This window comes from Nomascus leucogenys, chromosome 10 (genome assembly GCF_006542625.1).
Source record: "Nomascus leucogenys isolate Asia chromosome 10, Asia_NLE_v1, whole genome shotgun sequence".
In the NCBI taxonomy this organism is placed as follows: Eukaryota; Metazoa; Chordata; class Mammalia; order Primates; family Hylobatidae; genus Nomascus; species Nomascus leucogenys.
The window spans coordinates 17,611,741-17,637,973 of NC_044390.1; the positions used below are offsets into that span (position 1 = coordinate 17,611,741).

General features: G+C 36.4%; 1 protein-coding gene across 2 annotated transcripts in view; it reads left to right on the top strand.

The window, feature by feature from the left end:
• C10H12orf50 (chromosome 10 C12orf50 homolog) overlaps window positions 1–26,233 on the top strand; it is a 50,982-nt gene continuing 24,749 nt past the window's right edge. For both annotated transcript variants that reach the window (XM_030821834.1, XM_030821833.1), the window contains exons 1-3: window positions 1–56; window positions 2,313–2,432; window positions 2,775–2,895. In XM_030821834.1, coding sequence (XP_030677694.1) covers window positions 2,421–2,432; window positions 2,775–2,895 — 133 coding nt within the window. In that variant the 5' untranslated portion in view covers window positions 1–56; window positions 2,313–2,420. The remainder of the gene's footprint in view (window positions 57–2,312; window positions 2,433–2,774; window positions 2,896–26,233) is intronic.

Consider the following 26,233-nt stretch of genomic DNA (forward strand, 5'->3'; position numbering starts at 1 on the left):
TTGAGTTTGTGTGCTTACTAGCAACCACTTTCAACATTTCTGCAAAGCTAGAGAAGGTATCTTCTAATTTAAATTTCTTTAAGAATTATCTATTGTGTAATATACTGTCAACAGGAGGTCAGTTTTAAAGGAATACTACTGATAGCCTGAAAGACTGTGGAAAGGAAATTATTTTTGCCCCTTACACACTGATAGTTCTTGTATTTGCATTCCTGCAATTCATATATATTTTTCAAAAAAAAAAAAAAAACCATTGGATTAGCAGCAAGAGAGTTGAAAATGGCAGAAGTTGGGAATGACTGCTATTTCTTTTTTAATTCCACATGCATAAAGGTAAATATTGTACAATTGACAGTACTTCACATAATCTTTTTAGTAGAATGAAAATATGGCAATAACTTGTATTGCTAAACAAAAATTTACTATTTTCTTGCAAGATATCTTATATATGTAAAATCTGGAGCTTATCATGTATTTTTGACATACTGAATTTCTCTGAAGAAATCTGAGATAATTTAAAATTATTATTTGCTTGAAACTACGCTTATACATACCAGTTACATGTCTATAGCTTTTGAATCTTCATGTGGCACTTTTGCCTATATTATGACACCTTCAGACATTAAATTCCTAATACTGAAACATCATATATTACAAGATATTGTTTTAGTTAATATGATTCCAGTCATTATAAATTCAAATAGTTGAATTCAGGTAAGTGTCAAACTTAGTGTAATAAATCTGTTTTCGTATTTGAAATTTATTAACTCAATTACTGAATTTTCCTCTGTCAAAAGGCTAAGTAATAACAAATATTTAAATATCATTAAAAAGAAAAGAAAATTAATATAAACAAATTGGCCACATATAAATTAAAATTTATAAAGTTAAATGGGAAAAACTGACAATTCCTCCAATGTATTAGGGTGATTGGATCTTAATAAAACCAGATAAAGGTAGAAACTCAAGATTTGGAGCTTCGTGCTCATGCAAGAAATAATCCAGCGAAAAAGATGATGTGTCTGGTTTCAAGTGTTTCCTCTCTGTTAGGAAACCTGAATGGAGTCAACCTCTCTGACCACAGAAATTGGATTCACTTCTATTACCTGTTAGATTAAATGCTAGGATAATAAAGAATAATAACAGATTTCATGTCCCAGGTAGGCAAAGTGTTTTGTCTGTTTCACTGCTGTATACCCAAGTACTTAGCACAGTGACTAATAAGTTACCAGTAAATAATTAAATGAATAAATAATAATAATAGCTCACAATACCTTATATCGCATCATTTTTACAGCTAACCTGTAAGGAAAGTAGTTTTTATTTCCTGTATACAGATGAGAAAACTGAAGCACAGAGAGTATGAGTTAAGTATTAACTTTGTGACAATGGCAAGTAGTGGAGCCCAGGGTTTCAAATACCAGTTTATTGACTTGAAAACCCCTGCCCACTAACCCGTGCTATGAGAGTATATGGATCTACTTTAACAAGGGGGAGAGAGTGAAGATGGAAGTAGGAGAGAGATAAAAGATAAAGAACAACCATGGAACATGTGTCAAAAGAGGGAAGAATGTTATCCACTTCTCTTCCCACACAACAGGGGCTTGTAGTTTTTACCAAATGTGCGTTTATGTTTAAAATAACATAGAATTTTTAAGAAGTAACAGCAGCCCATTGAAACAATCCACATCTACTTTTGTTGGCATATAAACAAGTCAGTGAGTATATGTATAGGCAGTTGTTTATCTTTCTAAGCCAAAGGCACAAAGCACATATATTTAATGTAGTATATCGTAATATAATAATTAAAATTCCACAATAACATAAATTTTAAGCTCCATAAAAACTTAACAGTATCTCCATAGACTGAGAAAACAGATTATCTACTAAAAGGATTGATTAATAGAAATCATTTTCACAATTAGAATATAGGTAGAGATTCTTAAAAATTTCACCTGGCTTTCTTCAGAAAGAGAAATTAAGTTGTTCTGTCATTAAATTGTGATCAAAATGTCACTGGATTCTTATATCTCTATTCCTAGTGAACCATATGAATTAACGAATAACAAAAGGTAGCATTTTATCAGTGATTTGCATCATGTTGTACTATGTAATCATTAGACTATCTTGTTGCTTTCTCACTAAAGTTAGACTAATTTGCTAAAATTTAGACTTATGGTCTAAAATCAATAGTGTATATCTTTGTGATTCTAATTTAATCTACTCATATTTTTTAACTAATTAGCAACCTATTGTTGTTAACACTCATGTCAACATATTGAGCTTTCTACACTGTTTACTTTTTCTTTTAGGGTTCCCAGTGCCGATTCCGACACTGTGAAGAGGCCCTTGGCGGTGACACTGTGTGCTCATTATGGAGAGAGAGGAAATGTTTAGATCCACTTTGCAGATTTAGACACATGGAAATGCAGGTAGAACTACTTGGCATCATCATTTTTGTTAAAAAGTATTTCCCTTCAATAATGCTGAATTATACTTTTACAAAACAATATGGAAGAAATCATTCTTCCTTCTACTATTTGATTTTAGGCATTTTGCAAATTTTTTCAACTTAATGGAGGAATATGTTATAGAAATACCCATCGCACCTTTTGAATAGCAGGGCTTAAAACACTGAAAGCTGGAAGACACACATGATCCTAAATCAGTTAACTATAATTGTTTTTGTGTCCTTTTGCTGTATCGTAGCACGTTGTATTTGTTGTAAATATGGCATCTAATCATTACATTTCCCCCAATCTCCTTTTATCCAGCAAAACTGCAGCATTTCATGCTTCTGGGAAACTCAACCTCTTGGTTGTGTGAAGATTAGCTGTATCTTTTATCACAGCAAACCTCGAAATATCAATGGATTATTTTTGCCACCAAGTAGCAGTGAGTACATTTTTTGAATAATATAGACTTACCATATTCTAATCTGGTTTTGGAGTAGCAGCATAGAATGACACATTAAAAAAGTATGACAAGGTGAGCAATGCAATTTAATAGCCAATGGGTAATTTGGAATGATTCTACACGAGATGAAAAAAAGCTTAGAATGAATCATGAAGTAACTAACAAGATGAAATGAACAAAGAGCAAGTTAAACTTTCTCTATGTGTATCTAAAATGGATTTTATTCATATGAAAAGTAAGACAGCTACTGACCTCACTAAATAGAAGGAGGCTGTGTCTCAGCAAAGTATCACACAACTGAAGCCAAGCTTAGAGGTCATGCCTTCACTGGTGGTCTCTGTGAATGTGCAGAAAGCTATCTCGTAGGTGGAGAGAGCAAGGGCAGGATCTGGGTTACACACTTCTGCTTCTAGCAGAACAGCTATGTGTGATGGTTCTTTCTAACACTTTAATTGTGGAAAAAAATGCAATGCCATTGCTACAAAAGCCATGGCACAATTCAGTCTAACTAAATGGTACTGAGACTCTACCATGTGACGTACCTTTAAGTCGGTTCTGGGAAATGGATGCAGAAGACACCACAGTGTAAACCAGTGAATGGTAAGAACCTTGCTGAAGAAGTTGGGGCTAGTAGGTTTCCCTGATGCTTGTAACTACTTTACTTTCCTTCTATGGCCACCAAGTTTCTCTGATGGAATGGTTTTTTGGTTTGTTTGTTTGTTTTTTGAGACGGAGTCTCGCTCTGTCACCCAGGCTGGAGTGCAGTGGTGCGCTCTCAGCTCATTGCAGCCGCTGCCTCCCGGGTTCAAGCAATGCTCATGCCTCAGCCTCTTGAGTAGCTGGGACTACAGGCACACACCACCACACCCAGCTAATTTTTGTATTTGCAGAAAAATATACAACCATGCTGGTTGGTTAAATTCATGATCACAAATCTCAAATGAGCCCTTACTGCTGACTGCCAATAACACTACATGGTACTCCCCCAGTTCATTCCTATTCTCCCAGACTGCTTTTTATACCTCCTTCCCTCTCCTTAAACCTCCATTGCCTCCTCCTCTTTGATGATGACCTTATGTCTTAGGAACTGAGAAACTTTTAATAAGAAGAGAACTTCTGCAGATTTCCGTCACTACATCTACCCACCTAGTAGCATCGGTACTTACTTCTTCCCTACTCTTACCAGGAATCATCCATACTCCTATCTAAGCCTATCCTTCCACTTGGTAACTAGACATTGCCTTCTCTTGTCTACTCTAAGACACTGATTTAATGATTCTTCCCTCTTTTTCTACATAAGCATTATTCACTCTTACTGAATCATTTCTATCAGCATACAAACATGTATTTATTTAATTATTTAAGGAATTCTCCATTTTGATCTATTCTCTCACAAGCTACCACCCCATGTTTTTTTCCCCATTGCAATAATTCTCCTCAAAGTGGTTATTTATTATTGCTGTCACCAAATCCTTCCCCCATTCTTTCTTAATCCCATGCAAATCAGGCTTATTCACTCCTTTCAACTGTCACATACACATTATTAAATCCAGTGGCCAATTCCCAGTCCTTTTGTAACTTGAACCGTGAGCAAGATTTGACACATTTAATCATTCCTTCTTTCTTGACATAATTTTCCTATCTAGCTAGCAGGACACATTCTCTTCATTTCTCTTTCTTTTTTTTTCTTTAACTTTTATTTTAGGTTCTGGGGTACATGTGCAGGATTGTTATATAGGTAAACTGTGTGTCATGGAGATTTGTTGTACAGATAATTTCATCACCTGGGTAATAAGCATAGTATCTGATAAATATTTTTTCTGATCCTCTCCCTCCTACCAGCCTCCACCCTCAATTAGGCCCCAGTATCTGTTGTCCCTCTCTTTGGGTTATCATTTAGCTCTCACTTATAAGTAAGAACATGTGGCATTTGGATTTTGTTCTTGCATTAGTTTGCTAAGGGTGATGGCCTCCAGCTCTATCAATGTTCTGGAAAAGGACATGGTGTCATTCTTGTTTTATGTCTGTGTAGTAATCCATGGCATATATATACCACATTTTCTTTATTCGGTCTACCATCGATGGGCATTTATGTTGATTTCATGTCTTTGCTATTGTGAACAGTGCTGTGATGAACAAACATGTACATGTGTCTTTATGGTAGAATGATTTATACTCCTGTGTGTATATCCCCAGTAATAGGGTTGCTGGGTCAAATGGGAATTCTCTTCTAAGTTCTTCAAATAATTGCTACATTGCTTTGCACAGTGGCTGGACCAATTTACATTTCTACCAGCAGTAAATAAGTGTTCCCTTTTCTCTGTAACCTCATCAGCATCTGTTATTTTTTGACTTTTTAATAAATAGCCATTCTTATTGGTATGGGGTGGTATCTCATTAAGGTTTTGATTTGTGTTTCTGTGATGATTAGTGATGTTGAGCATTTTTTCATATGCTTTTGGCCACATTTATGTCTTCTTCTGAAAAGCATTCATGTGCTTTGCCCACTTTTTAATGAAGTTGTTAGTTTTTGCTTGTTAAGTCCCTTATAAATTCTGGATGTTAGACCTTTGTTGGATACACAGTTTGCAAATATTTTCTCTCATTCTGTAGATTGTCTGTTTACTCTGTTGGTAGTTTCTTTTGCTGTGCAGAAACTCTTTAGTTTAATTAAATCCTTTTTGTTAACTTTTTTGTTGTAATTGCTTTTGGCATCTTTGTCATGAAATCTTTGTCATGTCCTATATCCAAAATGGTATTTTCTAGGTTATCTTCCATGGTTTTTTAAGTCCTTTTTTTTTTTTTTTTTTTTTGAGATGGAGTCTCACTCTGTTGCCAGGCTGGAGGGCAACGGTGCGATCTCGGCCCACTACAACCTCCACCTCCTAGGTTCAAGCAATTCCCCTGCCCCAGCCTCCCAAGTAGCTGAGACCACAGGCACGTGCAACCATGCCAGGCTAATGGTTTTTTTTTTTTTTTTTTTTTAGTAGAGACGAAGTTTCACCATGTTGGCCAGGACGGTCTCGATCTCCTGACCTTGTGATCCACCTGCCTCAACCTCCCAAAATGCTGGGATTACAGGCATGAGCCACCGTGCCTGGCCTACATTTAAGTCTTTAATCCATCTTGAGTCAATTTTTGTATGTGGTATAAGGTAGGGGTTCAGTTTCCATTTTCTACATATGGCAAGCCAGTTATTCCAGCATCATTTATTGAATGGGGAGTCCTCTCCCTGTTTCTTATTTTTGTCACCTTTGTCAAAGATTAGATGGTTGCAGGCATGAGGCATTATTTCTAGACTTTCTATTCTATTCCATTGGTCTGTGTGTCTTTTTTTGTGCCAGTATCATGCTGTTTTGGTTACCGTAGCCCTGTAGTATAGTTTGAAGTTGGGTAACATGATGCCTCCCTTTTTGAACTTTTTGCTTTAAGATTGCCTTGGCTCTTTGGGCTCCTTTTGGGTTCCACATTAATTTTAAAATATATTTTTCTAATTCTGTGAAGAATGTTATTGGTAGTTTGATAGAAATAACTTCGAATCTGTGAATGTCTTTGGGCATCACTGCCATTTTAATGATGTTGATTCTTCCTGTCCATGAGCATGGAATGTTTTTGAATTTGTTTGCATCATCTCTGCCTTCTTTGGGCAGTGTTTTGTAATTCTCATTGTAGAGATCTTTCACCTCGCTGGTTAGCTGTATTCCTAGGTATCTTATTCTTTTTGTGGCAGTTATTAATGGAATTGCATTCCTGATTTGACTCTTGGCTTGGATGTTGTTGTTGTATAGAAATGCTACTGATATTTGTATGTTAATTTTGTATCCTGAAACTTTGCTGAAATTGTTTATCAGATCAAAGAACTTTTGGGCAGAGATTATGAGGTTTCCTAGATATAGAATTATGTCATCTGCAAACAGGGATAATTTGACTTCCTTGATTTCTATTTGGATGCCTTTTCTTTCTTTCTCTTGCCTGGTTGCTCTGGCCAGGACTTTCAATACTATGGTGAGTAGGAGTGGTGACAGAGAGTATACTTATCTTCTTCCAGTTTTCAAGGGGGAATGCTTCCAGTTTTTGCTTATTCAGTCTGATGTAGGCTGTGGGTTTTATATAGATGGCTCTTATTATTTTGAAGTATGTTTCTTCAATTCCTAGCTTATTGAGGGTTTTTAGCATGAAGGGATGTTGAATTTTATTAAAAGCCTTTTCTGCATCTATTGAGATAATCATATCTCAATATGGTTTTTACTTTTAGTTCTGTTTATGTAGTCAGTCACGTTTATTGATTTGTATATGTTGAACCAACCTTGCATCCCAGGGATATAGCATACTTGATCAGGATGGATTAGCTTTTTGATGTGCTGCTGAATTTGATTTGCTAGTATGTTGTTGAGGATTTTGGCATCTGTGTTCACTGAGAATCTTGGCCTGAAATTTTTTTTTTTTGGTTTTCTTTCTGCCACATTTTTGTATCAGAATGATGCTGGCCTCATAGAATGAGTTAGGGAGGAGTCCTTCATCCTCAATTTTTTGAAATTGTCTCAGTAGGAATGGCAACAGCTCTTCTTTATAAATCTGATATAACTCAGCTATGAATCTATCTGGCCCTGGGTTTTTTTTTGATTGGTAGGCTTTTTCTTACTTAGGCAGTTATACAACTCAGTATTGGTCTCTTCAGGGATTCAGTTTCTTCCTTATTCAGTCTTGGGAGGTTGCATGTGTTTAGGAATATATTCATTTCTTCTAAATTTTCTAGTTTGTACCCATAGAGGTGTTTATAGTAGTGTCTGATAGGTTTTTGTATTTCTGTGGGGTCAGTGGTAATGTCTCCTTTGTCTTTTTTTTTTTTGAAACAGAGTCTCACTCTGTCACCCAGACTGGAGTGCAGTGGTGCGATCTTGGCTCACTGCAACCTCTGTCTCCAGGGTTCAAGTGATTCTCCTGCTTCAGCCTCCCAAGTAGCTGGGATAACAGGCATGCACCACCATGCCTGGCTAATTTTTGTATTTTTAGTAGAGACTGGGTTTTGCCATGTTGGCCAGGCTGGTCTCGAACTCCTGGCCTCAAGTGATCTGCCTGCCTTGGCCCTCCCAAAGTGCTCAGATTATAGATGTGAGCCACTGAACCTGGCCTCCCTTTGTCATTTCTAATTGTGTTTACTTGAATCTTTTCTGTCTTTATTAGTCTAGGTAGCAGTCTATCTTTCTTATTAATTTTTTCAAAAAATCAACTCCTGGGTTTGCTGGTCTTTTGTATGGCTTTTTGTGTCTCTATTTCCTTCAGTTCAGCTCTAATTTTGGTAATTTCTTGTCTTCTGCCAGCTTTAGGGTTGGTTTTCTCTTGCTTCTCTAGTTCTTCTAGTTGTGATGTTAGTTGTTAATTTGAGATCTTTCTTTTTGATGTGGTCATTTAGTGCTATAAACTTCCCTCTTAACACTGAGTTAGCTGTATCTCAGAGTATCTGGTATGTTGTATCTGTTCTCATAAGTTTCAAAGAATTTCTTGATTTCTGCCAAAATTTCATTGTTTACCCAAAAGTCATTCAGGAGCAGGTTGTTTAATTTCCATGTAATTGTATGGTAGTGAGTGATTTTCTTAGTATTGATTCCTGTATTTATTGTGCTGTGGCCTGAGGGCATGGTTGGTATGATTTCGTTTTTTTTTTTTAATTTGCTGAGTATTGTTTTATGTCCAAATGTATGGTCAGTTTTGGAGTATGTGTCATGTGATGATGAGAAGAATGTATATTCTGTTGTTTTGGGGTGGAGAGTTCTGTAGATGTTTATTAAATCCATTTGGTCAAGTTTTGAGTTTAGTTCCTTAATATCTTTGCTTTTCTGCATTGACAATCTGTCTAATGCTGTCAGTGGAGTGTTGAAGTCTCCCACTATTATGGTATGGGAATCTAAGTCTCTTTGTAGGTCTCTAAGAACTTGCTTTATGGATCTGGGTGCTCCTGTGTTGGATGTGTATATATTTAGGATAGTAAGGTCTTCTTGTTGAATTGAACCCTTTACCATTGTATAATGTGTTTATGTTTTTTAATCTTGTTGGTTTAAGTCTCTTTGGCCTGAAATTAGGATCACAACCCCTGATATTTTCTGTTTTCCATTTGCTTGGTAGATTTTTCACAATTTCTTTATTTTGAGCCTATGGGTATCATTGTATAATATGTGCAATGGGTATCTTGAAGACAGCACATTAGTGGGTCTTGCTTCTTTATCGAGCTTGCAACTCTGTGCCTTTTAATTGGTGCATTTAGCTCCTTTACATTCAAGGTTACATTGATATGTGTGGATTTGATCCTGTCATCATGTTGTTAGCTGGTTATTATTGCAGACTTGTTTGTGTGGTTGCTCTATAGTGTCATTGGTCTGCGTTCTTAAGTGTGTTTTTGTAGTGACTGGTAACTGTCTTTCCTTTCCGTATTTAGTGTATCTTTCAGGACCTCTTGTAAGGCATGTCTGGTGGTAAAAAATTCCCTCAGCACTTGCTTGTCTGAAAAGGATCTTATTTATCCTTCACTTATGCAACTTAGTTTGCCTGGATGTGATATTCTCGGTTGGAATTTTTTTCTTTAAGAATGCTGAATGTAGGCTTCCAATCTTTTCTGGCTTGTAGGGTTTCTTCTGAAAGGTTCACTGTTAGCCTGATGGACTTTCCTTTGTAGGTGACCTACCTTTCTCTCCAGCTGTCTTTAACATTTTTTTCTTTTGTTTCAAACTTGGTTTCTTTGTTTTTCTTCTACCTTCCTAGTGCTTTGTTATCACTCTCCCTGGATTGTTCTTCCTCTTTTCCCCAATCACTTACATGTGCAGAGTTAGTTCTTGGTTCTTTTTTTCTCTGTTTACTTTCTTGGTAGTCTCATCTAGCCTTATGATTTTGAATATGATCCACATGTCAGTGACTCCCAAATATAACAAGAGACTCTATTTGATCTGGTGCCCTGTTAGCTCTCTGAAGTTTTCTACCACAGTCTGCTTTTACACTGCTTTTGCACTGCTGATAAAGAGATACCCAAGACTGGGCAATTTACAAAAGACATATCCAAGACTGGGCAATTTACAAGAAAGAAGTTTAATGGACTTACAGTTCCACATGTCTGGGGAGACCTCCCAATCATGGAGGAAGGCTAGGAGGAGAAAGTCACATCTTACATGGATGGCAGCAGTAAAGAAAGAGAGTTTGTGCAGGGAAAGTCCTCTTTTTGAAATAGTCAGATCTCATGAGACTTACTCACTATCACGAGAACAGCATGGGAAATACCTGCCCCATGATTCAATTACCTCCCATTGAATTCCTCCTACAACATATAGGAATTGTGGGAGTTACAATTCAAGATGAGATTTGGGTGAGGAAACATCCAAACCATATCATTCCATCCCTGGCCCCTCCCAAATCTCACGTCCTCACATTTAAAACCAATCATGCTTTCCCAACATTCTCCAAAAGTCTTAACTCATTTTAACATTAACTCAAAAGTCCACAGCCCAAAGTCTCATCTGAGACAAGGCAAGTCCCTTCTGCCTGTGATCCTGTAAAATCAAAAGCAAGTTAGTTACTTCCTACATACAATGGGGTTACAGGCATTGGGTAGATACAACCATTCGAAATGGGAGAAACTGGCCAAAACAAAGGAGCTACAGGCCCTACGCAAGTCCAAAATCCAGCACGGCAGACAAATCTTAAAGCTCAAAATGATCTCCTTTGACTCCAGGTCTCACATCCAGGTCCCACTGAAGCAAAAGGTGGGGTCCCATGGTCTTGGGTTGCTCTGCCTCTGTGGCTTTGCAGGGTATAGCCCCTGCTCCTGGCTGCTTTCATTGGCTGGTGTTAAGTGTCTGTGGCTTTTCCAGGCACACAGTGCAAGCTGTCAGTGAATCTACCCATTCTGGGGTCTAGAGGACAGTGGCCCTCTTCTCATAGCTCCACTAAGCAGTGCTCCAGTAGGGACTTTGTGTGGCAGCTCTGGCCCCACATTTCCCTTCCACACTGCCCTAGCAGAGGTTCTTCATGAGGGACCTTCCCCTGCAACAAACTTTTGCCTGGGCATCTAGGCATTTCCATACGCCCTCTGAAATCTAGGCAAAGTTTCCCAAACCCCAATTCTTAAATTCTGTGCTCTTGCAGTCTCAATACCACATGGAAGCTGCCAAGGCTTGGGGCTTGCACCCTCTGAAATCACGGCCTGAGCTGTATCTTGGCCCCTTTCAGACATGATTGGAGTGACTGGGACACAGGGCACCAAGTCCATAGGCTGCACACAGCATAGGGACCCTGGGCCCAGCCCATGAAACCATTTTGTCCTCCTAGGTCTCTGGGCCTGTGATAGGAGGGGCTGCCAAGAAGGTCCCTGACATACATTGGAGACATTTTCCCCATTATCTTGGGGATTAACATTCGGCTTCTTGTTAATTATGAAAATTTCTGCAGCCAGCTTGAATTTCCCCTCAGAAAATAGGATTTTCTTTTGTATCTTATTGTCAGGCTGCAAATTTTCCAAACTTTTATGCTCTGTTTTCTTTTTAGAACTGAATACCTTTAACAGCACCCAAGTCACCTCTTGAATGCTTTGCTGCTTAGAAATTTCTTCTGCCAGATACCTTAAATTATCTCTCTTAAATTCAAAGTTCCACAAATCTCTAGGGAAGTGGCAAAGTGCTGCCAGTCTCTTTGCTAAAACTTAATAAGAGTCACCTTTGCTCCAGTTCCCAACAAGTTCCTCATCTCTAACTGAGAATACCTCAGCCTGGATTTCATTGTCCATATCATTATCAGCATTTTGGTCAAAGCCATTCAACAATTATCTAGGAGGTTCCAAACTTTCCCACATTTTTCTGTGTTCTTCTGAGCCCTTCAAACTGTTCCAACCTCTGCCTGTTACCCAGTTCCAAAGCTGCTTCCACATTTTTGGCTATCTTTCCAGCAGTGCTCCACTCTACTGGCACCAGTTTACTGTATTAGTCTGTTTTTATGCTGCAGATAAAGACATACTTGAGACTGGGCAATTTACAAAAGAAAGAGATTTAATGGACTTACAGTTCCACATGGCTGGGGAGGCCTCACAATCATGGTGGAAGGCAAGGAGGAGCAAGTCACAGCTTACATGTATGGCAGCAGGCAAAGAGAGAGAGCTTGTGCAGGGAAACTCTTGTTTTTAAAACCGTCAGGTCTCATGAGACTTACTTACTATCATGAGAACAGCACAGAAAAGACCCGCCCCCATGATTCAATTACCTCCCACCAGGTTCCTTCCATGATATGTGGGAATTTGGGAAGTTACAATTCAAGATGAGATTTAGGTGGGGACATAGTCAAACTATATCACACATCTGTATGCTTGCTTGCTCTACTCAAATCACACTGTATACTTGCTTTTCCTAGTGCATATTAGCATGTTCCTGCTTTAGGGGCTTTGTGCAAAACACTCTTCCCTCAATATCCTCATGGCTAACTCCATTGTTTCTTCACAGCCTTGCTAAAATATGTTTTACATAAGACTATTCTGAACACTGTATTTGAAATGTAGTCAGCCTTCCCATGCATGCCTTACACACTTCCAAACTTCCTTGCCTTGTTCTACTTTCTTATTGCCATACTCCCAATGATTTCTCAGATACAATATAATTTACTGGTTTAATATGTCTATTGTTTGTTGTGTGACTCCTCCCTATAGAATGAAAGTACCATAAGAGCAAGAATCTTTATTTTGTTCACTGATGAATCTCAAGCACCTAACATAGCCACATAGTACTGTCTCTCACATAGTGGCCAGTTCTACTCTGGGAATCCATGAACAGCATTTACTTATGTTAAATCTGTAACTACTTTCCCGCTGTTTGACACATTTCTGTACTCTAGGAAAAAGGATTCAATTTCCAGACTGTAGATAAACTAACAAGCTCAGTTGAAATATGTATTGAACTACTGCATTGCCTCTTTATTTGGAAATATTTCAATACCTCAGAAGGTATAATTTGATTCCTGGCAGACCTAATATTTCCTATGATATTTCCAGGAACATCTATCTACCAATGCCCATAATAACCAAAACTGGGGCCCTAAATCTTTTCACCTTAGACAAAGATTAATTATAAAGTAATACCTTTGTGAATATCCACCTTTATGAGTGTCAGTAAATGCATATGATTAATTGATAAATTTAGGGTGAGGTTATTACAAACCATTTCATAGCAAACTGTAACTGGCTAAGTATAGGTTCATACAGAACATTGTGCAATGTGTGTAATTTTGTCTTAGGTTAAAATAAGATAAAATTTAGATATTTAAATGTGCAACCTGTGAAACTTTAGGGCTTCTGCTTGATGAATTGAGACCTGTCACATAGTCCGTATTCAGTAGATGACTTGGAGCCACAGTAGTGCTATCTAAATCACCAGCTGTGTTTTTCCAGTATGAGGCACTTGCCAAAGGCAATTTCTTATTAGATGATTTGCCATTGTATGTTATCTTTAAGCACTAAGTGCAATTATCAGGAGTCCTACATTTTTTTGTCTGGGCGTATAAAACTTCCAGTTACTCTTTCTGCAATTTAAACTTCAACCTGCTAGTGAATTTTAAAAGGTTTTGGACTCTTTTAAAAGATATTTTATTTACATGTTTATAAACCATGGAATTTTAAAAGACAACATAATCTCTCTGGTTATCATTTCTAAGTTTAAAAGCAAATAGCTGCTAAACCAATTGAGAATGCTAAGAAAACATAATTCCGTTAATATTTACCATAAAAATTCCCTAGACATTTTCTGAGTACAGTTCATACTTTTTTGCAAGCCTGGTAGGCACTTATTCTTTCTCCTATGGTGTGCGTTAGAGGTTAGTGTACTCTCCTAGACAAACTATTGTTTTAAAAAAGTTCTTACATTTTACTGAAGAAAAATTTGTTCCAAACACAGTAGCTAGCTTGAACATGGAAATTGGTCATCTTTCCTTGGCTAGTTGCCACTTTATTCTGTAATGAACAATTGAATAGGATCATTTGATTTTTATTTATTCTAGGTCAGTGTCCAGTGATGCCCTGGACAACTGATTTGGCTGCTTTAAATTAAACTTTGGTCAGCTTTCTTTAGAATGTCTAGCCTCTGTGTTTATTTTCTGCCTTTTATTTGAAGTCTTGAAAAGCCACTTGCTAATAAATTGTTTTTAAATAGTTTAATAAACACTTTGACTTGAATATTTGAGTCAGTACACACAGACTAATTTTTGTGCGTGTGTGTTTTAGAAAAGAAGACAATTCATAATGGCTATAAGGATAAAAGTTCTTCAGCTTAGTTCTTTCCTCTCCGGGGAAGGAAGAGAGGGGTTAAGAAAATGCCATAGCACACCAAATGGTAGCCCCTGGGATAATTTATGTTGGAAAGCAGATTCTTTATCCTGACTACATACTGCGTCTATTCTCATCCAAGGTCCAAAGAGCATCAAAACCTACAAAAACATAAAGTCAGGAAATCAAATATTACTTCTTCAGGCTTAACATTTGTTAGTCATGTTTAAGACCTCCACATCTTGCTTTTTAGGACTGTATAAACTTGCAGTTTAATTATGGCTTTTAAAAATGAAGTGGATTTATAAGAGATTAGAAAATCGCATACCCAGTGTTTTAGAATAATCTGTTAAGTGTATTACATGTGGCAGCGCTATGCTAAGTAGTTTTCATGCTTAATTTTATTTAATCATCATAAAAACTGGCCGAATAGATACAGTTAGTCTCCCGATTTTACAGATGAAGAAAATGAGGTCCATAGAGGCCAAATATCTTAGGCAAGATAATACCTCTCATAAGTGGCAGTTTCTGAATTCAAACATAGTTCTGTCTGACTCTAAAAGTATCTCAGCCGGGTGTGGTGGCTCATGCCTGTAATCCCAGCACTTTGGGAGGCCGAGGCGGGTGGATCATGAGGTCAGGAGATCGAGACCATCCTGGTTCATACGGTGAAACCTGTCTCTACTAAAAATACAAAAATTAGCTGGACGTGGTGGCAGATGCCTGTAGTCCCAGCTACTTGGGAGGCTGAGGCAGGAGAATGGTGTGAACCCGGGAGGTGGAGCTTGCAGTGAGCCGAGAGGGCGCCACTGCACTCCAGCCTGGGTGACAGAGTGAGACTCCGTCTCTAAAAAATAAATAAATAAATAAGTAAGTAAGTAAGTAAAAAGTATCTCACAAAAATCAGACATAACATTTAAAGTATACTCCAATGCTTTTTGTCATTTGAATGACCCATGCATCAGACCTCCTGATCTGTCATCTGCCTTCTGAGGGGCTAATTCTATTTCACTCTACCCCATAGACTTCTTTTCAAAGCTATTAAAGTTTTTTATATTTAATAGAAGACTGCCTTTCCCCTTTAATTTACAGTATAGAGTGAGATATTCTAGCACTTCTGAGTTACGTGTACTTCCATTAATAAGGCTTCTTTTTCTTAATTTATATTTCCCTCTCTTTTCTGAAACTTGTTCTCTTAAATCACGTGAAGCTCAGAAGCCCAAATACCCCATCTGATGTTTGTCTTACCCATAGGCTCTCAGTTCTGGCTCCATGTTAGATTTACCTGGGGAGCTTAAAACAACAACCACCAAAAACCAAACAGTTCTCAGCCACCACTTAGACCACCCGTTAAACTGATGCTTCATCATACTTTTGTTTTCCCCCCAACTTTTTAAGACATTTTGTAACTTACAGAAAATTTGCAAGAATAATTCAGTGAACACTAGCTGTCCATGTATTTATTTATTTATTTTTTAGAGACGGAGTCTCACTCTGTCACCCAGGCTGGAGTGCAGTGTAGCCCTCTCGGCTCACTGCAAGCTCCACCTCCTGGGTTCACACCATTCTCCTGCCTCAGCCTCCCAAGTAGCTGGGACTACAGGCATCTGCCACCACGTCCAGCTAATTTTTGTATTTTTAGTAGAGACGGGTTTCACCGTATGAGCCAGGATGGTCTCGATCTCCTGACCTCATGATCCGCCCGCCTTGGCCTCCCAAAGTGCTGGGATTACAGGCATGAGCCACCGTGCCCGGCTGAGATACTTTTAGAGTCAGACAGAACTATGTTTGAATTCAGAAACCTATCTTCACCAATTAACATTTTGTCACATTTACTTTCTCTTTTTTCTTTACTATATTTACATATCTGCATATAAGGTGCAAATACACATTTCTTTATTTTTGCTTTTTTTGGAACCATTTGGGAGTTGGTTACAAATATCTTCACACTTCATTGCTAAATACTTCAGCATGTACTTTCTAAGTTCAAGGGCATTCTCCTATACAACCGCACATGACTACCATATATAGGGAATTTAACATTGATAGAATCAACAATGGGTAATATTCAATCTGTATCAAATTTTCCTAATTGTCCAATAATGCTTATAATAGCAATGCTTCCTCAAAATTTAGTATGTATAGGAATCACCTGACAATCTTGTTTAAACTGCAGTCTGATTCAATATATCTGGGCTGGAGTCTGAGGTTCTGAATTTCTAATAAGCTCATAGGTTCTTGGGACCAAGCGTTGAGTAGAGCAGCCTTAAAAATGTTAGTTTTATTTTTTCCCCCATCCAATTTACAATTAAGCATCATTCATTGCAAGTGGTTGTCATGTCTCTTTATTTAATCTCTTTTTAAAAATCTGATGTCTCTTTAAAAAAATTCTCAGGACTTTTTTTTCTTCCTTGTCATATATATGTGTTTTTTTTTGGAGACAGGATCTTGCTCTGTTGCCCAGGCTGGAGTGCAGTGGTGTGAACACAGCTCACTGCATCCTTGACCTGGGCCCAAGTGATCCTCTCACCTCAGCCCCCTGAGTAGCTGGGACCACAGGCTCATGCCACCATGCCCAACTAATTTTATAATTTTTGGTAGAGATGGGATCTTGCCATATTATCTAGGCTGGTCTCAACTCCTGGATTCAAGCAATTCACTCACCTTGGCCTCCCAAAGTGCTAGGATTACAGGCATGAACCATTGCACCCTGCCCCATATCATATACATTTTAAAAGAGTTCAGGCTAGTTGCTTTGTAGGATATCTTTTAAATTGGGGATTTGTTCATTTGTTTCCTCCTAATTACTTTTAGATTAAACTTTTTTTTTTGCAAAGATACTACAAAGAAGATCAGTCAGTTATTTTAAAATTTATACAAGTGTTGTATAGATTTGCCCTAATGCCCTAACCAAAGAATTCCATGGGGGTGCTCTTAAAGAATTAGTGAAAAGGGAAGAAAAATAATTTGTGAAGAACCTCTGCTCTGTGACTTTTACAAAAATTAGCATTTCTTGTACTCTTTGAAGGACAAAAGAAGAACAGTGCCCAGTTCCTGTGAGTCTAAATAAAAACAACTTGTTTAATTATAAATAATTTGTTTATACAAAAGGCTCTTTTAACCTACGTGTTTTGTATTGCATGTGTGTTCTAGCTATGGAGGTATTTATGGGAGTAGGAAGTACTGCATTATGATGATTGTGTTTATGACATCTGTTTTAAAAAAACTGAATTTGTTTTGAAAATTGACAAAGCATAGAAAATAGATGTTCAAGTATGAAATGCCTTGGCATGATGCAATATAATAGTCTATTGTAAGTACTCATAGAGACTCCTTGGTCATAAAGAGTGGAGTAGTGCTAAATGTTTTAACAACTGGCTCCTTTTCCCCCACCTTGCTCCCCTACCCCAAAAAACAAATGGGAAAAAATCCAAAACAAAACAGCTCTGGTGGTTCTCATTTCCCAGTTGCCATGAAGCAAATATTTTCTCTATGGCCAATTTCAAGTTATAAATGTGACATCAGTATTCTTGCAAAATTCCTGAAAATTTGCCAGTTCTACATGCTTCTCTGAGCCCACTCCAGTATATTACTGGTTTTAAGGAGCGAAACCCAACTCAATTCGATTTAAGGGAAAACTGGAATTCTTGGCTTATATAATTAAAGAGATTAGGGACAGAACTGACCTCAGACCCAGCTGGATCCATGTTTCCTTCACCAACCCTTGGTTCTGAGCTAGTTGTCCTTCTCTATGTACTACAGTTACTCCAGAAGCTCCAGAACTAGATTTTGGAAGCAGAATAGGCAAAGATTAAGAATAGTAGCTCTAGCTCAGATTAGCTTGAAATATCAACCTACCACATATTTGCCACTGTAAACATGGGCAACTTAATGTCTCTCTGGTCCAATTTCTTCATCTGTATGGTAGAGATAGTAATAGTACCTGTATTGGGTTTTAGACATTTAACAGATTAATACTCAATAGTTTAGAATTCTTGGCAAAGAGTGAGTAATCAGTGTTATCATTATCATCATCATTCTAAATTAATCTCAGAAGAAGTAAGTCTTTCTGCAACTAAAGCCTGAGTATTTAATCTCATCTAATGGTGTAGAAAATGTGCTCATCCCTAATAGTTGTTCAAGCTAGGGGATGAGCTCATCTTTGGGTCCCAGGGGTCATCCTCACTCATGCTAAGTTGATTGAAAATGGGAAAAAGGTTATTCCCTTAAAAAAAACTCCAATATACTTTACCTAAAATAAGAGAAATAAAATGATTACAGGACAAGCAAAAATAATAGGTAATCACTACATAATATTAACAAAAATACATCTTTCAGAAGAATCATATGAAATATATGTGATCACCCCAAAGTTGATCATAGTGACATGAAGCTACACTTTTGGTAGAAAAATCAAGGTGACAAAAATTATCTATGTTTAAATTCATGGAAAGTACATTATGGTAGTTTCTTAAAATGCAAAGACCATTGGTATTTGTGATCTCATAGGAAAGTTGCTCAAATCAATGAAGATATAATAATATGTGTCAAATTCAGCACACTTTTGTTTTAACCATTGTAGAGAGGTAAACTTAACCAGTGTCTGAAGTTTTACTGCATTACTTGGTTGCCAAGTAATGCACTTGAATTATTTATTTCATATTTCTAATTGGGTAGTTTCTGTTAACTATATGTGCTCTTTCCCATCCTATCTCTTTCTCCTTCTGATATGTATTTAAACACATTAAATACAAAGGTGTGATGAGCAGTGGTCTTTATTTTTGATGAAATATCCACTACAACATTTTTGATTAAATTTTTTCGTTATAAGTTTAGCTGAAATGGTGTAGTTTTCAACATTTTATCAATATTGACTTTAAAAGTAAAAATTTTCTCATTATTAATGTATCTAATGACATCTTACCATAATGATTCCATACTTATCATCTATTAAAAAATACAAGAATAATAATCTCAATTAAAATTAAACAGGTTCTAAGACTTGCATGGAAGTGCAAAGATCCAGAAATAGTCAAGAGATGCTTGAGGAAGAGCAAAATTATAGAACTTGTTCAACCAGATTTCAAGGCCTATAAAGTGATAGAGATTAGGACAGTCTAGTATTGGCCACAGGCTAAACAAATTGGTGAGTGGGACAGAGTAGATGGAAACAGACCTTTCCATAGATGGACACTTGATTTGTTAGGTGAACATGATAACCACTACATTATGGAAACGGATCAGACACTTGATTTGTAATAGGTAGCATGGATGAGTAATGGGTGGTCTTTTCAGTTAATGAGGGAAAAATGGACTTCTCTCTCACACAATAGATACAAATCAATTCGAGGTCAATTATTGATCAAAGTGTAAAAGGCCAATATTCAAATATTTCAAAAGATAATAAGGTCACAAAATATTGACCATTTCAGAGAATATGAATAAATTTGGCTGCATTGAAATTAAAATTTGTATTTATCAAAAACACCATAAAAAAGGTAAAAAGATAAACCACCAAATAAGATAATATTTTCAGCATGTGTGCTTATGTGACTCCAGGGAAAGACCTGAAGTCAATACTTGAATACAAATCAACAAGAAAGGCCAGAGAACCTAATGGAATAGGTTTCTCTGTTTCACCACTATTGAGATTTTGGACTGGATAGTTCTTTGTTGTTGGAGTCTATCTTATGTATTGTAGATTGTTTAGCAGCATCTTTAGCTTCTACCTACTAGATTCTAATAGAACCCTCCTCGTTGTAACAACCAAAAATATATCCAGACATTGTCAAATATTTCCTAGTAGGTAGGGAGTAAAATTGTCTCTGCTTGAGAACAACTATCATAGAACAATAAACAGAAAGCATATAAACAGGCATTTGAAAAGGAAGAAATTCAAATGTAAACAAACAAGATGATCAGTCTTATTAATAGTTAGGGAAATCCAAACAGAAAGCACTTTGAGATATACCCATATTATTGGCAAATATTAAAAATTCTATCAATTGTTAGTGACGACAAAGAACATTAAGAATTCTTGCGCACTATAGGAGGATATATAAATGGATACAAGTACTTTGGAAAACAGTCTAACATTATCTTGTCCAGTTAAAATTATGCATAACTTAGGACCAAGCAATTCCACTTTTGAAGCATATATTCTAGAGAAATTCATTACCATGTACATCTGGATGCATGTATTAAATATAAGAATGCACATAACAGCATTGTTTGTAATGGCCAAAGGCTAGAAACAGTCAAATGTGCAACAACAGTGGAATGCATAAAGTGTGGTACATTCATTCAATACTAGACAGTGATGAAAATAGGAGAAACAGGTGAGTAAGGATGTATTTAACAGATAAAATTAAATGAAAGAAGGCAAGAAAGAATAGATACTGCTTAATTCTATTTATAAAATGTTCAAAAATAAGCAAAATTAAACTTTATGTTTAGGGATGCACACTTGGTAGTGGGATCATAAGAACAAATAAAAAGTGATTACAATAGGTTAGGATGAAGATACCTATTGTGGGTATGGGGAAGGAAACTCGTGTGAACGAAGAGGATGTTTAGGAGGCTATTATTACATGACTTAGGTGTTGGCTTTGTGATACTTGTTACAATATATATTTTATAGTTTCTGTACTATTCTGTGTATGTGTTATATTTCACAGTTTTAAATAGGTAAAAAATGCTTAAGCAAACGATTCTTTATTTAAGAATTATATAAATAATTCTTTATATTAAGAAACAATTCTTTATTTCCTTCTCTTAAAACTATTGCCACTTAGGACTATTCACAATAGCAAAGACATGGGAATCAAGCTACGTGCCCAACATTGATAGACTGGATAAAGAAAATGTGGTATTAATACATATACACCATAGAATACCATGCAGCCATAAAAAGAATGAGATCATATTCTTTGCAGGGACACAGATGGAGCTGGAGGCCATCATCCTTAGCAAACTAATGCAGTAACAAAAAAACAAATACTGCATGTTCTGACTTACAAATGGGAGCTAAATGATGAGAAAAATGGACACGTAGAGGGGAACAACACACACTGAGGTCTACCAGAGGGTAGAGGGTTGGAGGAGGGAGAGGATCAGGAAAAATAACTAATGAGTACTAGGCTTAATACCTGGGCGATGAAATAATCTGTACAACAAACCCCCATGGTACAAGTTTACCTATTTAACAAACCTGCGCATGTACCTCTGAACTGAAAAGATAAAAAAAAAAGCTATTGCTGTTTAACTTTCTTCACATATTTTTACCCTAACCTAATATTTTTTATGCTTGAGCTTATTGATCACCTATTAAAATTAATATAACAAAAATATATAGAAATTTAAATTTTCATTTTTTTAATGATGATAAAGTCCCACTTTTAAAGCCATATGGTCTTTAACATGCCTTTAGGGTTGAATTATTATTACAATTATCACTGGCATTTCATTTATTAAAACAACATAATTACATTACAAATATTGATAATTATTGCACATCAAAGTATAATTATATAAGAAAATTATCTCTTAATTAGATGAATTGATGATCAAAATTATTCTGATCTGTTTATAAAACAAAAAAAGGTATATATTGCTGCCATGGCTTGTTTGTATTCCTCCAAAATCCATGTTGAATATGAATAGGATTAAGGCCCTTATAAAAGAGGCTGCACACAGGGCTTGGCCCTTTTTGCCCTTTTGCCCTTCTGCCTTCTTCTTCTATGTGAGGACACAGCATTTATCCCCTCCAGAGGGCACAGTAACAAGGCACCATCTTGGAAGCAGGGAGTCCTCAATAGAGACCAAGTCTACCGGTGCCTTGACCTTGGACTTTTCAACCTCCAAAACTGTGATAAATAAATTTCTGTTATTTATAAATTACCCAGATATTTTATTACAGCAGCATAAATGGACTAAGACGCTTGCTAAAAACTAATGTTCAGAACGAGCAGGTTATTCTAATATTTGCTAAGTCAATTACAATATAGTAAACATTTTATAAACTGAAATAAGATGAGGACTCGCTTCAATTAGAAGATTTCACAATATTATAAAAGAGGTTTTAACTATCTCAATTGGAATATTTTATTTGAAAATTGTATCTGGGTTTTTTTAAGATATTGTGAACAATCTGGCAAACTTGTAAATAATTCTACTTGCATTAAAAATTTGTGATGACTAGATAACTTTCAGAATGATGTTGTGAAGAATTCTATGAACCTGTTCCCTAGTGAAATAACCATAGTTGATGAAAATTATATGTTAAAAATGTTTCCAAGTGTTAAGAAATTGTCCTAAGGGCATACAGCAAATGAAATCGTATTAATTCAATAAAATCTACTAAAGCCAGTAAAAATGGCAGGTCTGTTGTATTGGAAGCACCACCCATTCCTTTCACCACCTCTTAGTTTAGTGTGACAGAAGCTCTACTCTGAATGGATACAGCCAAGAACACAGAGCTCTTTCTATGTCCAGCTTCCAGTCAAGAACTATAGTACCTTTCTGGGGGGAGGAAGCTGCTAACATTTCTCATCCTCCCCAATTCCCAACTCCATGTTGCTAGAGCTGTATTTATCAGGCCTGAATCTTGTTTTCATCCAGCCCTATGCACAAAGCAAAAGTTCTATCCCACGTGCAGCAGGCTAGGAATAACAGTACCTCAATTACCTTTGCCTCAGATGGAGCATGGATAGAGGTCCCATGCCAGGAGGCCCAAGTCATAAACACCAGAAATTACCACCCCTGCTTTGTGCTCTAATTTTAAAACAGGGGCGTCACTCCAAAAGAATTAAATGAGTGTCTTTGCTCTTAGCATTAGCACTGAGATTTTGTGCAGGCAGAGTAGAAAGCTGAAGCTCTCCAAAAGAGAACTGAATTTATTTGGAATAGAACATAGCGTGGGAGAGTTTAAGAGTATGGACGCTCTGAAAACTATGGTGATTGGGGATAAGCCTTAAGAGGAGGCTAGTAGCTCTATGAGAGCAGCAAAATAAACTGTAAACCAGCTAGAAATTTACCAAAGACAACCCGGTAAAGAGACAGTTAAAAAGAGTTCTTTTGGGATTGGAACAAACTTGAAAGATTGGCCTCAAAGCTTAGCTCTGCAAAGGAGTCAGAATTTACTTGGGTTAAACTGTGGAGCAATTTATGCCCTAGTGCATTGATGAAAACAATGGAGCATTACACCAGCAATGAATGGAAGCTAACATCTCAGTGTGATACCAACAGAGGTGGACAGCTTAACAGAGAAACCAGGGAATGGGGCAAAATGAGCCCTGCTAAAGTCCTTGTTATCCCTGTTAACTGTGGACGTGCCAAGGCTACGTCCGCTGAGGAATGACAACAGAGGTTGCATATTGTGGGAGAAAATAAGTTTTACTAAAATATTCCAACGAAGTCACTCAAAAATTAAAAAGGAAACAACAAGCTTCAGGTTTAGGATGAGACGTCAATATTCGGAGTTGCTACAATGTATTATCACAAATGTTGAGTTTTCAATAAAAATTATAAGACATGCAAAGAAACAGAAAAGTATAATCCACATACAGAAATAAAGGAGGCAATAGAATGCCTATGAGAGGGTTGTGATGTTCAACTGTGCACTGATTTTTTTTTAACTTTTATTTTGTCTTCAGGGGTACAGGTTTGTTTGTGCAGGTTTGTTCTAAAGATAAATTGCACATCTTGGGATTTGATGTACATATTATTTCGTCACCCAGGTTATAAGCATAGTACCTGATAGGTAGTTTTTCAATCCTCACCCTCCTCTCATCCTCCACTCTCAAGTTGGCCCCAGCGTCTGTTCTTCCCTTCATTGTGTCCATGTGTACTCGATGTTTAGCTCCCATTTGCAAGTGAGAAGGTACAGTGTTTTGTTTTCTATTACTGTATCAGTTCGCTTAGGATAATAGCCTCCAGCTCCGTTCATGTTGCTGCAAAGGACATGATCTCATTCTTTTTTATGGCTGTGTAGTATTTTATGGTGTATATGTGCCACATTTTCTTTATCCAGTCTACCATTGTTGGGCATTTAGGTTGACTCGATATCTTTGCTATTGTGAATAGTGCTGTGATGAACATATACATGCATGTGTCTTCATGGTAGACTGTATACACCCAATAATTTGATTGCTGGGGCAAATGGTATTTCTGTTTTAAGTTCTTTGAGAAATTGCCAAACTGCTCTCCACAATGGCTGAACTAATTTTACATTCCCACTAGCAGTGTATAAGCATTCCTTTTTTTCTGCAGCCTTGCCAGCATCTGTTATTTTATTAGCTTTTTAATAATAGCCATTCTGATTAGTGTGACATAGTATCTCATTGTGGTTTTGAGTTGCATTTCTCTAATGATTAGTGATGATGAGCATTTTTTCATATGCTTGTTGGTTGCGTATATGTCTTCTTTTGAAAAGTGTTCATTAGCAGACAATGATTTAAAGCAGTAATTATAATACATCCAAAGACCTAAACTGCTGCGTAAAGAAGTAAAGAACGGTATTATGACCACATCTCAACAATAGACACAATCGATGGATAAAAACTACGAAAAAACCCTAACAAATTGAAATTTTGGAGTTGAGCACACAATATCTGAAATGGAAAAAAAAATACTATAAGGGATCAAAGGTAGATTTGAGAACTGCAAAAGAAAGAACCGGTAAACTTGAAGATAAATCAACAGAGATTATATAATCTGAAAAACCAAGAGAAAAATAAATGAAAAAAAGATGAGCAAAGCCTAAGAGAAATATGAGGCATTTTACCAAAATGTAAGGAAGGAAAAAATAATGGCTGAAATCCCCTAAATTTGATTAAAAAATTAATCTGCATATACAAGAAGCTCAACAAACTCTAAGTTGGATATATACAAATATATCTGCAGCCAGACACATCATATGAAAAAAGATAAATACCAGTGATAAAGGCAAGTTCTGGAGAACAAGATAAAAATATTTTATTGCATATAATAGAACCCCAGTATGATTAACAGCTACCTTCCCATCAGAAACAATATAGGTAGTATTCACTGTAGCTAAAAGAAAAAAAACTGTGGCGATCAAGAATCTTTGTCCAGAAAACTAGTTTTAAATGCTGTATTTCAAAAATAAAAAGGCAAATAAAGACATTCCCAGAAAACAAAAACAGAGAATTTGTTGCCAGTTTGTCCACCTTAAAAGAAATACTAAAGGAAAACTTTCAGGTGGAAAGCAAGAGACCTGAGTCAGTATTTCAAATCCATATGAAGAAACAAAGTATGCTGATAAAGGTAGTTATGTAACTATGAAACTATCATAAGGGCAGATTTCCTTCTATAATCTGATTTTAAAATTTCATAAAACAATATATAAAATTATATTTTTTTAGTTTGTTACATTTAGAAATGTAATATATTTAACAATAGCCACACAAAGGAGGCAGATGGAAGCAAAACTGTATGATGACAAAGAAATGACACCAGATAGTAACACAAATCCATGGGAACAAATGACGAGAATTAGAAATTTTAAATAAAAAGGTTAATAGTCTCTGTTTACAGAACAAACTATAAGTACCTACTTGATCTTTTTCCCCTCTTAGCTCCTTTAAGAAACATACAATTATCTTAAGTAATAATTATAACAATGTATTACTGGGTTTGTCATGTATAGAAATATAATATATGTAACAGTAGGAGCACAGAAAGGAGGAAGAGGGCATAGAGCTATATAGGAGTAACCTCTTATATCTGTCTCACTGGTGTTAAATTAGTATAAATGTGAAATAGATTCTGATGTTAGGAAGCATACAGTAAGCCATAGAGCAACTTAAGAAAATACTATAAAAAATGAAGAATGATTAAAGGAATTTAATATTGTACTAGAATCAAAAGGCAGAGATTGTGAGAATAAAATTAAAGATAAAACTATATACTGTCTACAGAAAACACTTTTTAAATTAAACAGCACAAACTGAAAATAAAAGAATGGAAAATATATACCATGCAAACAATTATAAATAAGAAAATAAAAGACTT